At 37.3% G+C, this 13084-nt stretch overlaps 1 protein-coding gene across 4 annotated transcripts in view; it reads right to left on the reverse strand.

Annotated features, from left to right (window-relative positions):
* Window positions 1-13084, reverse strand: part of ANAPC1 (anaphase promoting complex subunit 1) — a 109926-nt gene that overhangs the window by 66493 nt on the left and 30349 nt on the right. For all 4 annotated transcript variants that reach the window (XM_001494798.6, XM_014731030.3, XM_070235135.1 and 1 more), the window contains 7 exons: window positions 12529-12603; window positions 9012-9280; window positions 7612-7703; window positions 6689-6837; window positions 2114-2192; window positions 1683-1719; window positions 1520-1590 (listed from right to left, as the gene is read on the reverse strand). In XM_001494798.6, coding sequence (XP_001494848.1) covers window positions 1520-1590; window positions 1683-1719; window positions 2114-2192; window positions 6689-6837; window positions 7612-7703; window positions 9012-9280; window positions 12529-12603 — 772 coding nt within the window. The remainder of the gene's footprint in view (window positions 1-1519; window positions 1591-1682; window positions 1720-2113; window positions 2193-6688; window positions 6838-7611; window positions 7704-9011; window positions 9281-12528; window positions 12604-13084) is intronic.

The following is a 13084-nucleotide window of genomic DNA, read 5'->3' on the forward strand; positions in this document are numbered from 1 at the left end:
GAGCTCTCAAAAAACTAAAAATAGAAATATTATCCCACTACTGGGTATCTATCCAAAGAACATGAAATCAACAATTCGAAGAGACTTACATACCCTATGTTCATTACAGCATTATTCACAATAACCAAGACATGGAAGCAAGCCAACTGCCCATCGACTGATGACTGGATAAAGAAGATGTGGTTTATGATGTGGATTAAGGCTGCCCCAGCTAGAGAAGCCCAAGGTGACCTGGCCTACATGCCAAACTATATGACCCAGTGAACTTTTTTTTTATGGTATGAATTAGGACTGCCCCAGGGAGAGAAGCCCGGGGCATCCTCACCTGCATGCCGATCTATATGGCCAGATTCGTATCTAAAGTTATATGACCGCACAATAACCAGACCCCATCTGAACTGAAATCTTTTAATGACTTTTTACATCATCTTTTTCTTTTTTTCCAGTAAAAATAAGTCACGTACCCATGCCTTATAAAATTAGCCCTAACCCTCAACTCAGGGCAGCAGCAGGAGCTCTGCCTGCCCATGGGTCCTGTCCCCATGCTATTCCACACTATTCTCTAAATAAAAGAGCACTACTGCCAGATCTTGAGAGTCTAAGAAATCTTTCTTTTGACTCCTCGGCTCACCGACCCCGCATCATTTCATATATCCAATGCAAAACTACTCAGCCTTAAAAAAAGACAAAATCGTCCCATTCACAACAATATGGATGGACCTTGAGGGTACTACGTTAAGCGAAATAAGTCAGACAGAGAAAGACAAATTCTATATGATTTCACTTATATGTGGAAGATAAACAAACATACGAAGAGAACACTTCAGTGGTTACTAGGCGGACGGGGGATGAGGGATGGGCACAAAAGATGGAGGAGAATACTTATATTGTGACAGATAAATAATGTACAACTGAAATTTCACAACGTTGTAAACTATTATGACCTCAATAAAAAATTAAATAAAAATAAAAATAAATAAACCTAGGAGCACGGGCTTTGGGAACAGAGAACTCTTTTCCTTCTCTTTCCCTCTTCCTGGCTGAATCTTCATCTTGGTGCCTAAAATCCCTGGCCTATATCCTTCAAAAGCATACCCTGAAATGTTTATACAATTTCTTTTAGATCTTGCCAGAAATACTCACTTCTGATATCTGAGTATTACAACGGCTTCAAGTTTGACTAAGTAGTGATCAGAGTTCTCTATTCTGAGGCTAGTCCACATAGCCACAGCCTTGTCTGGTCTAAGATAAATGGCAAATAAAGATTTCTTACCCACTGAGAGATAAAAAACTGCTACCCCACATATTATTACATGGAGGCTGTGCAATTGTCAAGTAAAGGAGGTGTGGCTTGATGGGCCATAATCTACCCTTCCATAGTGCAAGACCCCCTTTTCAGGCCTCCCAGTTCTAGTTAGCATTGAGGAAGCAGGGCCTAGTCAGGAAAGAGGTGTCCAGGGAAAGCAGGTTTCTCAAGGGCATTTCAAAAGCATATAAAAAGTAACAAAGACTACCTTACCTACATTAGTCATCCAGACAACTAATCTTTCAGCTAGACTAGAAACTGATGTAGCATGTCTGAAACTAAACCTGTAAGAGAATAAGAAGATATTAAACAGAACAGTAAAACACACTAGTGTTTTATATTCTTAATATAAAAGCACAATCTGAATAAAAGTTACCTGTTTTCCTCTTGTTCTGTTTGAGACTGTTGGGGGGCTAAAAGACAATAAAATGAAACTTTATTTTGATGGTTATCCTAGTAAAGAAAACACATCACACACAGGAGACATTTGGAAATAAAAATTCATTGACAAACAACTCCTAAAAAATAATAAAATAAGCAGTACTCAGGCAGACAGGAAAGTCTAACTTTCCTGAGGCTAAAATAGTCTTTTTAGGCATACCGAAAATACAAACTTAAGATTTTTAAGTAATCCTGGTCTGATAATCAGTTGTGCAAAACTGCAACAGTGCAAGATGCTGCCTCTAAAATGGGGCAACACACGGCCCCTAAAGCAAACACTTACAAAATTTTTACTTTTTTATTTCAACTGTGACATCGACATTTAGAAAAATTTGTTTTGGGAAGTCTAACATTACGTTGACTTACCTATAGTTATTTTAGATAAATACTGTGAGGATTCTTCAGAAACAGAGCTCTCATCACCAAGTATGTAGAGTGCAATACTCTGCATAAGGAGAAAATTAACATATTTTTAAATGACTGAGGTATAATTACATATAGGAAAATTCATCCATTTCAGGTGTACAGCTCTGGATTTTGACAAATGTTATACAATCCTATAACCACTACCGCAATCATGATACAGAACACTTCCATCACACATAAAGTTCCTTTGTACCCTGTGTGGTCAATCCGCTCCTTCTACACTCAGCACGGAAACAACTTGCCTGTTCTCTCTCCCTGTAGCGTGATCTATTCTACAATGTCACGTAAATGGAAGCACAGAACACGTAGTCTTCTGTGTCTTACCTCTTTAACTCAGCATACCTTTGAAACTCATCACATCACTACACGTATTAGTAGTTGTTTCCTTCTACTGCTGAGTAGTCCATTATACACATGTGCTAAACTTTGTTTACCTGCTCATAAACTGATGGACGTTTGGGATGTATTCAGTTTGTGGCAATTATGAGTAAAGTTGCTACAAACATTCACATATAGGTCTTTGTGTGTATATGTTTTCATTTCTCTTTAGTAAATATCAAGGAGTAGGACTGCTTTGTCTTCTGGTAAGTATATGTTTAACATTGTAAGAACTTCTTTATCAAAGTGTTATGCCATTTTTACAATCCCACCAGAAACATATGAGAGTTTCAGTTGCTCCATATCCTCATCAAAACTTTTTTGGGTTTTTAGTCATCCCAATAGGTGTCTAGTAAAAGCTCACTGTGGCTTTAACAAGCTTTTAAACTATCATGTTCATTTACAAACAATACTAAAAAAATTTACAAACCAATTATTTGACTCAGGGTCATCTGCTAAAGTAAGGTAATTATTTTAAAGAGAGAGTCTTATCACCAAAGACTATTTTAAAAATGTTAACTGCCTCAAACCAATCTTGGAAATAGGTGGGATTAACCACCAGGCTAAAACATCTTTATTTACTAAATATCTCTATGTCCTCACCCTAAGCCCAAAAGAGCTGTAGTGGTATTTGCTTGAGGAGGAAAAAAGACATAAATAAGACAAAGAGAAAATATATTAAGCTTCAGAGAGTTTAAAATACTTAGCATATGACACAAATGCAAAAGTCTATTTTTCATCTCAAGTTTTTTAGCTGTAAATTACATGATTCAAAACCAACTCAGTAATAGATACAATCAGGTCTATCTTTCTGCTAAATGAGAAAATGTACATAAAGTTCCTTCAAGACAACAGGTCACCAATAAAAGTTAGATTTCTTCCTTACTTTCCTTTCGCTCATTTCAAAAGACAGCAAAAAGATACTATCTCTTACACAAGTGACTCAACAGTGATGAGCCACTAATAAACTCAAAAGGCCTGATACAGGTTGCTGCAAATGTCTCATTAGCTAAATATCACCTCAAAAACAATTAAAATCCAATAAAACTCAGAATGACAAAACAAAAATCTATCAAAAAGGGCTTCTGTTTCCAACAATTTGGTGAAGTATTATTGACCAACCCTCCCACAAAGACTTAAACAATCTAGATAAAATATTTTTTTTAATATTTTTGTGAGGGGCCAGCCCGGCGGCATGGGGTTAAGTTTGAGTGCTCCACTTCAGCGGCCCGTGGTTTGCAGGTTCCAATCCCAGACTCAGACCTAGCACCACTGGTCAAGCCATGCTTTGGTGGCATCCCACACGAAATAGAGGAAGACTGGCACAGATGTTAGCTCAGCGACAATCTTCCTCAAGCAAAAAGAGGAATATTGGCAGGAGTTGTTAGCACAGGGCCAATCTTTCTCAAAAAAAAAAATTTTCTAAGTACATTGGTGAGGTGGCAAGTTATAAAGGAATACTGGGAGGATAAAAAGTAAACGAAGGAGAAAGCCCAGAGGTCAACTGAGCACTGAAGAGTTTCACTGAGAGACAACCTATGGAATGGGAAAAAATATTTGTAAACCATATATCTGATAAGGGATTAATAGTTAGAGGATATAAAAACAACTACAACTCAACAATTAAAAAAACAACTCAATTCAAAAATGGGCAAAGAACTTCAATAGATATTTTTTCATATAAATGGCCAATAAATAGATGAGAAGATGCTCAACATCCCCAATCATTAGGGGAATGCAAATCAAAACCACAATGAGATATTACACTTCACACCTACTAGGATGACTGTAATTTTTTTTTCAAAGGAAACTAGCAAGTGTTGACAAGGATGTAGAGAAATTGGAACCCTTCTCCAGTGCTGGTAAGAATGTAAAACGGTGCAGCTGCTGTGGAAAACAGTTTAAGAAGTTCTTCAAAAAGTTAAACACAGAACTATGATATTCCTCAGCAATTCCGTTCCCAGGTATAAATGCAAGAGAACAGAAAGCAAGTTGTGCACCCATGTTCATAGCAGCATTATTCACAGTAGCCAAAAGGGAGAAACAACTCAATGTCCATTAAGAGATGAATAGATAAACAAAATGTGGTAATCCATACAATGGAATATTCTTCAGCCTTAAAAAAGAATGAAATTTAGACGCGTGCTAAGGCACAGATGCACCTTGAAAACATTACAATAAGTGAAATAAGTCAAACACAGAAGAACAGATATCGTACGATTCCACTAATATGAGATACCTAGAATAGGCAAATTCAAAGAGACAGAAAGAAAAACAGAGGCTATCGGGCTGGAGGGGAGGGGGAGTGGGGAATCACTGTTTAATAGGTACAAAGTTTATCTTGGGGATGAGGAAAAAGTTTTGGGTATAGATAGTAATGATGGTTACACAACATTGTGAACTTCTTTAATAGCACTGAATCGTATACTTAAAAATAGTTAAGATAAATATTACATTACGTATATTTTACTAGGATTTTGAAAAAAAGCAGAATCACTATTCTGTGTGTCTGTTTCAAAGACACAGAAGGCTCTGAGCCTTTCTCAACATGAAGCAAAGGAGAATGTAAGGAAAAAGACAGGTGGGGTGCAAGGACATTTACAGTCCATGGACATTTGGGAGAGGACACAAAAGCATATGGTTCTCCTGTAAGCTGGGAGGGCCCCATCTCTGGAAAGGCCCACAAAGGATCTGTAAGCAAGCTGTTCCGGGGTGGGGACACCAAGGGACAGACACATGAAGGAACTCAACTTTACTGACGTCCTTTGGTTCTATTTGAAGGTTTAACCTTGAACATGTATTAACTATTCAAAACAAACTAATTTTTAAAAATAAAGATGCCTTTCTTTGGGGAAAGAAATCAAGTAGGATTTTTTCATAGCTACACACATGCTCATTATAAAATTTAAATGAAAAGGCAAAGGAATTAAAAGAGCTAAAATAATTTTGGAAAAGAAGAGTAATGGAAGGAGGAGTACACTAACCAAGTTTAAGACTTACTATAAAGCTACAGTAATCAGGTCAGTGTGGACAGCAACATAGATCAATGGACCAGAACAGGAAGTCCAGAAATAGACCCCCACAAGAATATGGTCAACTGATTTTTGACAAAAGTGCAAAAGCAATAGAGAAAGAATAGTCTTTTCAACAAATGGCGTTAAAAGAAATCGGCCATCCAAATGGAAAACCCTCGACCTAAGCCTTATATCTTATAAAAAATTAACAAAATGGATCATACATCTAAATGTAAACTGTAAAACTCCTAGAAGGAAATACAGGAGAAAAGTCTTTGTGACCCGAAATTAAACAATGAATTGTTAGACATGACACCAAAAGCACTATCCATAAAAGAAAGAACTGGATAAACTGGCTTCATCAAAATTAAACCTTTTTGCTCCGCAAAAGAAACATTAAGAGGATAAGACATGACAAGCTACAAACCAGGAGAAAACATTTGTAATCCACATATCTGACAAAAACTCCTATCTAGGACTCTCAAAACATCATTAGCCATTAGGAAAATGCAAATTAAAACCATAATGAGATAACACTACACATCTATCAGAGTGGCAAAAATTAAAAATCATGACAATACCAAACACTGAAAGGATGTAGGGAAATTGCAAATCTCACACACTGATGGTGAGAATGTAAAATGGTACAGTCACTGAAAAATAGCTGAAGTCTCTTAAAAAACTATATACTTACTACATGACCATCAATCCCACCTCTGGGTAGCTACGCTAGAGAAATGAAAACTTATGTTCACACAAAAACTTGGTCATGAATGTTTCTAGTAGCTGTATTCATAAATGCTAAAAACTGGAACCAACCCAAGTATCTCTAATGGGTGAATGGATAACCAATGTGATACATACAGCAGCAGATTAAAAGCAATGAACTGCTGATATAGGCAACAAGTTGGACACATCTCAAAAGCATGAGGAAATTTTTGGGGCTTGATGGAACTGTTCTGTACCCCAATTATTGTGATGACTACATGAATCCATATTTTTGTTGAAATTCATAGAAGAGTACACAAAATGAAAATAAGTTGGTTTTTTGGTATGATAATTTTTTAAATTAAATTTAAAAAGAAAAACAATAAACAAATTAGGCAACACTCTGAATACATACCAAGACTACCAGTCTGCTTCTTTCACAGATTCCAGGGAGGTAAGGATAGGGTGGCATTCCTTCGCCCCTCAGACAAGAACTCACCCACTGATAAATATTTGGTGGCTCAGAAGTAAAAAATGATGGATGATGCATAAATCCTGTTTGACCTTTAGAATTAGATAAATGTTTATAAAGATATAAGAATACATTAAGACAAAACTATTTTATTCTAAAGGAAAAATGATCAACACTATGTCATTTGGAAACAATCAGAATAACATTTTTCCGTATTCTCCAAAATCCTTCATCTTTTCTGCCACAGTAATTAACTGATTATAATATGTAGAATTTAAATGACTACTAGTTTATCCCATTCTGGATGGAAATTTAGCAATTTCTTGTACTCAAGGCATATAAAGAATCTAACCAAAACTTTTTGCCCTAACCCTAAAGGTGAGAAAACAGAAGACACACCCAGGATTCCACTACAACAACTGGGCCCCAATCTTGAATCCCTTTAGCTCGAAGTCTAGGACAGTATAGTGATGACAGAAATGTTCTATATCTGTACTGTCCGATACGGCAACCACTAGCCCCATGTGGCTACTGAGCACTTGAAACGTGGCTGGTGCAACTGAGGAACTGAATTTTTAATATCAGCTAATTTAAATAACATATGGCTGGTGGCCACTATTTGGACAGCACAGGTCTAGGGCAAAGCATCCTTGGCACTAAGGAATGGGTAAAATTTTTCCCACACACTGAAGACATTATGGCTTACTACTAGTCAGAGATCAAGAACTACAAACTAAAATCCGCCTGATGGAAAGACACTGCCTCTGACTTAGAGGCTAACAGTAAGAATTACACCATGTGCTATTCGCCGAGAAGGATGCAAGCAAATGTCACTATAGAAAATCTTCAATGACACAAACACTTACCTTGATCAACTGTGCACACTTGTCCAGTAGTTCTGACAAGCGTTGGGTAATCTCTATAATAATGATCTACATAAGGTTCCAATTTTAAATCCCTAAAAGAATAAGACCATATAAAAAAAGAAATAACAAGGAAGGTATTACAGCATTTTCCCCCACAGAGTGAGAAGGGTTCATCAGTTGAACTTCTCAATTTAAAAAAATTTACTTATGAGAAAAAAGATAATCAAATGTAGAGTCTCTTTATTCTACTTCCAGACTTTAAATTGCCCAATATGACAAATGCAACCCAAACTCCTTTTGCTAGATAAATTTTGTGGACGTAAAACTAGAGTAAAGACACTGTGGTCTAGTTTCCCCTGTTATTTATTAGCCGTTTGATCTTCAGGAAGTCACCTCTATGAGCCTCAGTATTTTCTTCTAGAAAATGGGGAAATATCAGTTAACTCACTCAGAAGTTTTAAAGATTAAATAAGATAATATACGTGAAAAATACCTTATAAAACGTAAAACATTACACAAATGTTACTTATTTCAGTAAGCCAGAATTAGAATTTGGAAATCATTTCATTACAAAAGAATTTTCATGACACTAATGATTTGTCATAAGAGAAACTGACAAAATTAAAATTGCCATGTCTCAGAAAAGAATGTCAGTATCTCAAGCAAGATCACAGAAATTAGAAAATGTGCTATAATCTTAACTCAGAGGCTGACATTTCAATTCAAATTCAACTTTCTTTCTCACCAAGGGTCACAAGGACTCAAACACCGCCTAAGCAAGACCTTTAGAATTCAGTGCCAAACACAAGGTGCTAGAAATGCTGTTAAAACATGTCACTAGAATAATCCTATTGTGGATCCATTACAACAGCCTGAAAGACAGGGACAACAACAGACTGTGACAACAAAAGCACAGTAAAAAGAGCTTAGGACTCGCAAGCATTCACGTTCTCAGAAACACACGGGCAAGTTGCCTCATCACTAAAATAGGGACCATAATACTTATTTGAGAATTTATATACGCAAACTACAATTCTGTCAACTGTAAGAACTATTTGAATGTAGGTATTATTATAAAACAATAGGTGTTATTACAGAGCTTCCACCACCGTGCAGCCAGTTTGTCAAAATGGACAGCTGAGCAGGTCATCTCCATTGTTTAACACACTTTTGTAACTTCCCATTAATCTTAGGACAAAGACTAGGAACCCCAGCATGGGCCACAAGGCCCTACATAGCCAGTATCTTCAAACAATTCAGTGGCTTATAGAAAATGCTCTGATTTTTTGAGAAGGTAGATTTTCAGAAATTTATTTACAAGGTTCTTATATGATATTCATGGCTAAGATCAAGACATCTAAGGATCTCTCAGCAGTTTCTAAACTATAAAGAATGTTTACCTTGCCAGCTGAACGAGAAGGTCAACAAGTGAACGAATTCCTTCTCCCATTAGAGTATTCAACTTAAGCTCCTCATAGACAAGGTGAAGAACAAAAAAAATCGCAGGTATGTGAGTAAAGAGAAGGGTAGAAGAATCCAGAATGAGATTCTGTGAAAAATCCTCATCCTTCATTTGTGAAACCTCCAAAGGACTCAAACATAAAGATCTATTCAAAAGATGAGACTCAACATTCTGGTGGTAGTCGGAATTCAGCAAATATTCCCAGTCCTAAGAAGAATCAAGAAGATATTAATTTTTTAAATAATGCTTCTTTGTAACGTCAACATTAAAAAAAAAACCAAATTCACTTAAAACAATTCAAGTTCCATTTTCACATTAAACTGATGTCAAATATGAAAAAGATCACAATGTTGAAAAATTAGGATCATCATCAAAATAGCTAAGGAATTTCCAGATGCCAGCAATAAACATTAAGACAAGCCACGGTTAAAACCTATTGGAAAAAATTTAGTCATGCCATGTTAGGGAAGAGACTCTGGGAGAAGAATCCTACTACTTACACAGAGATTGAGAAAGAAAATTTAACATTATCTTAGGTGATGTCTTATCAAGCCAAAAGCAAAGAATGAAAGGTGGGAAGTCTAGACAGGCAGGTTTAGTGACCACTACACTGAGGTGCATTTTGGTAAAAGGAGGGCTACTTGTACCCAGTTAGTGTATTTATCTTCCTATGTTTATAAAATGCTGAACCTAGTAATAACCTAACAGTCAACTGAATTTTATATTCGGACTGATTGTACCACATTTTTCAAATATTGAGTCTGTTTTGGTTTCTACTTTTGATTTATTGTATAAGAGAATGTGGTCTATGCTATTTTCAGATCTTGGAATTTACTGCAGTATTTGTGAGGCTTAATACAGTGTATTATTCTAACTTAAAAACTCTTGGACTACATACAGAAATAACCACCATAAAAGTAAAAAGCTGATAAATTGAACAACTAAAATTTAAAAAATTTTGCTCATCAAAACACACTATTGGGGCTGGCCCCGTGGCCGAGTGGTTAAGTTCGCGCGCTCCGCTGCAGGCGGCCCAGTGTTTCGTTAGTTCGAATCCTGGGCACGGACATGGCACTGCTCATCAGACCACGCTGAGGCATCATCCCACATGCCACAACTAGAAGAACCCACAACGAAGAATACACAACTATGTACCAGGGGACTTTGGGGAGAAAAAGGAAAAAATAAAATCTTTAAAAAAAAAAAAAACACACTATTGAGTGCACATACTGGGAGGAAACATTCCCAAAATATATACGGCAAAAAACTCACATCAGAATATATAAAGAACTTCTGTGGCTCAGTGAACATTTTTAAAAGTCCAATTAAGAAACAGGCAAAAGAGGAGGCTGGCCCCATGGCTGAGTGGTTAACCTCGCGCACTCTGCTTCAGTGGCCCAGGGTTTCGCTGGTTTGAATCCTGGGTGTGGACATGGCACTGCTCATCAGGCCATGCTGAGGCGGCGTCCCACATGCCACAACTACAAGGACCTACAACTAGGAATACACAACTCTGTACCGAGGGGTTTTGGGGAGAAAAAGGAAAACTAAAATCGGAAAAAAAAAAGAAAAGATATGAACAGATACTTCATAAAAAGATACATAAGTAGCTAACAAGCATGTGGAAAAGTACTTGAGATCATTAGTCACCAGGAAAAGGCAGATTAAAACTACAAGAGAAACTACTTCACAGCCTCAAATGGTTAAAATGAAAAAGACTGACAACAGCAAATGTTGGCCAAGATAAAGAACAAGAGGAACTCCATATACTACTGGTCAGAGTGTAACATGGGACAACCAGTTTGGGAAAGAGCAATGACCCAACAAATTCTCTAGGTATTTATGCAAGAAATATGAAAATATATGTCCACAAAGACTTGTTACTGAATGTTGATGGCAGCTTTATTCATAACAGTCCAATAATGGAAACAGCCTAAACATCCATCAGCAAAAGAATGGATAAACAAACTACAGTATATTCATACTACTCAGCAATAAAAAGGCATAAACAGGCTGGTCAGGTGGCAAAATGGTTAAGTTCACGTGCTCTGCTATGGCAGCCCAGGGTTCACCAGCTCAAATCCCAGGCATGGCCCTAGCACCACTCATCAGGCCACGCTGTGGCAGCATCCCACATAAAATAGAGGAAGACTGGCACAGATGTCAGTTCAGCAATAATCTTCCTGAAGCAAAAAAAGGAAGATCAGCAACAGATGTTAGCTCAGGGCAGGGCCAATCTTCCTCACAAATAAAAAATAAAAAGGCACATGGAGCCAGCCCAGTGGCACAGCGGTTAAGTGCGCACATTCTGCTTCGGCAGCCCGGGATTCACCAGTTCGGATCCTGGGTGCAGACATGGCACCACTTGGCAAGCCATGCTGTGGTAGGCGTCCCACATATAAAGTAGAGGAAGATGGGCATGGATGTTAGCTCAGGGCCAGTCTTCCTCAGCAAAAAAGAAAAAAAAAAGAAAAAGAGGAAGATTGGCAGATGTTAGCTCAGGGCTAATCTTCCTCAAAAAAAAAAAATGGGCACAAACTACTGATAACTGCAATAACAGGGATGAATCTCAAAAACATTATGCTAAATGAAAGAAACCTTATACTAAAGATTACATCCTATATTGTTTCATTTATATCAAGTCTAGAACAGGCAAAACTAACATATGGTGATAGAATTCAAATCAGTGGTTGCTTCAAGAAGAGAGGAAAGGATGATTAAAAATGGCACAAGGGAATTTTTATGAAATGATGGAAAGGTTCTGTGTTTTGAAAGGCTGTGGGTTATACCAGTGTGCATGTGCCAAAACTGATTAGACTGTAAACTTAAGATCTGCCCATTTATGTAAATTATACCTCAATTAAAAAAATTTTTTGAACCACTTAAGAATATACCCATGGAATCTGATACATTTGAGAACCTAAATTAGAGGATCAATTAGCAATAAAATATCTATAAACCCAAACTTAAATCATGCAGCATTATGCATGTTTAGTAATATGTAGATGATCACTAAAGACAAAAGTGAATAAATAACCAAAGAAAACATAATGAACCATATACTTCAAAATAACTGTGATTCAGTATTAAAATAAAGCAAAAGGTGTTAGAAATGTACACAAATCAACAGGATTATCACAGAAGTGGGAGATTAGTACAAGTATCCACAAATTAATTTATATTAGCAAGAAATAATAATGCTGGGGCCAGCCCTGTGGCCGAGTGATTAAGTTCGCGTGCTCCGCTGCAGGCGGCCCAGTGTTTCGTCAGTTTGAATCCTGGGCGCGGACATGGCACCGCTCATTGAGCCACACCGAGGCGGCGTCCCATGTGCCACAACTGGAAGGACCCACAACGAAGAACATGCAACTATGTACCGGGGGCCTTTGGGGAGAAAAAGGAAAAAAAATAAAAAATCTTTAAAAAGAAAAAAAGAAAGAAAGAATAACGCTTACATCATCAGATCCTGTCTCAGAAGGCCTGGCTTTTTTCGGTGCAATGACTGGTGAAAGTGATCCTTCGAAGTCAAACTGGAAGATAATCCCAAAAGAGAAGACAAAATCATATAAATTTATCACTGTCCACTGGTCAACTTAAAAGATTCAGAAATCAATTCTAACAATTAGAGAAACTGAGGAAACTCATCAAAATTCTATTGTTGGGGAGGCGGGGGAGATTCGCCCTAAGCTAACATCTGTTGCCAATCTTGCTCCTTTTTTCTTCCTTTTTACCCTCCAAAGCCCCCATACATAGTTGTCTGGAGTTGTAAGTTCAAACCTCACTTTTTCATCTGGAAAAACATGGCACAAATACCTTTCTTCTGGGGTCACTGTGCAGATTAAATGAAATCACATGTGTAAAGCACGTAGTACAGTGCCTGGGCTCACAGGCATTGCAGTGGTAGTTTTCTTTCCTCCTCTGCTTCTGTGATAACACAGATCATCACTCCTTAGTGAAAATAGGACCTTTAACCACATCCAAAATACGCCAGGTCTCAAAGAATCAACCCAA

This window comes from Equus caballus, chromosome 15 (assembly GCF_041296265.1).
Source record: "Equus caballus isolate H_3958 breed thoroughbred chromosome 15, TB-T2T, whole genome shotgun sequence".
Classification (NCBI taxonomy): Eukaryota; Metazoa; Chordata; class Mammalia; order Perissodactyla; family Equidae; genus Equus; species Equus caballus.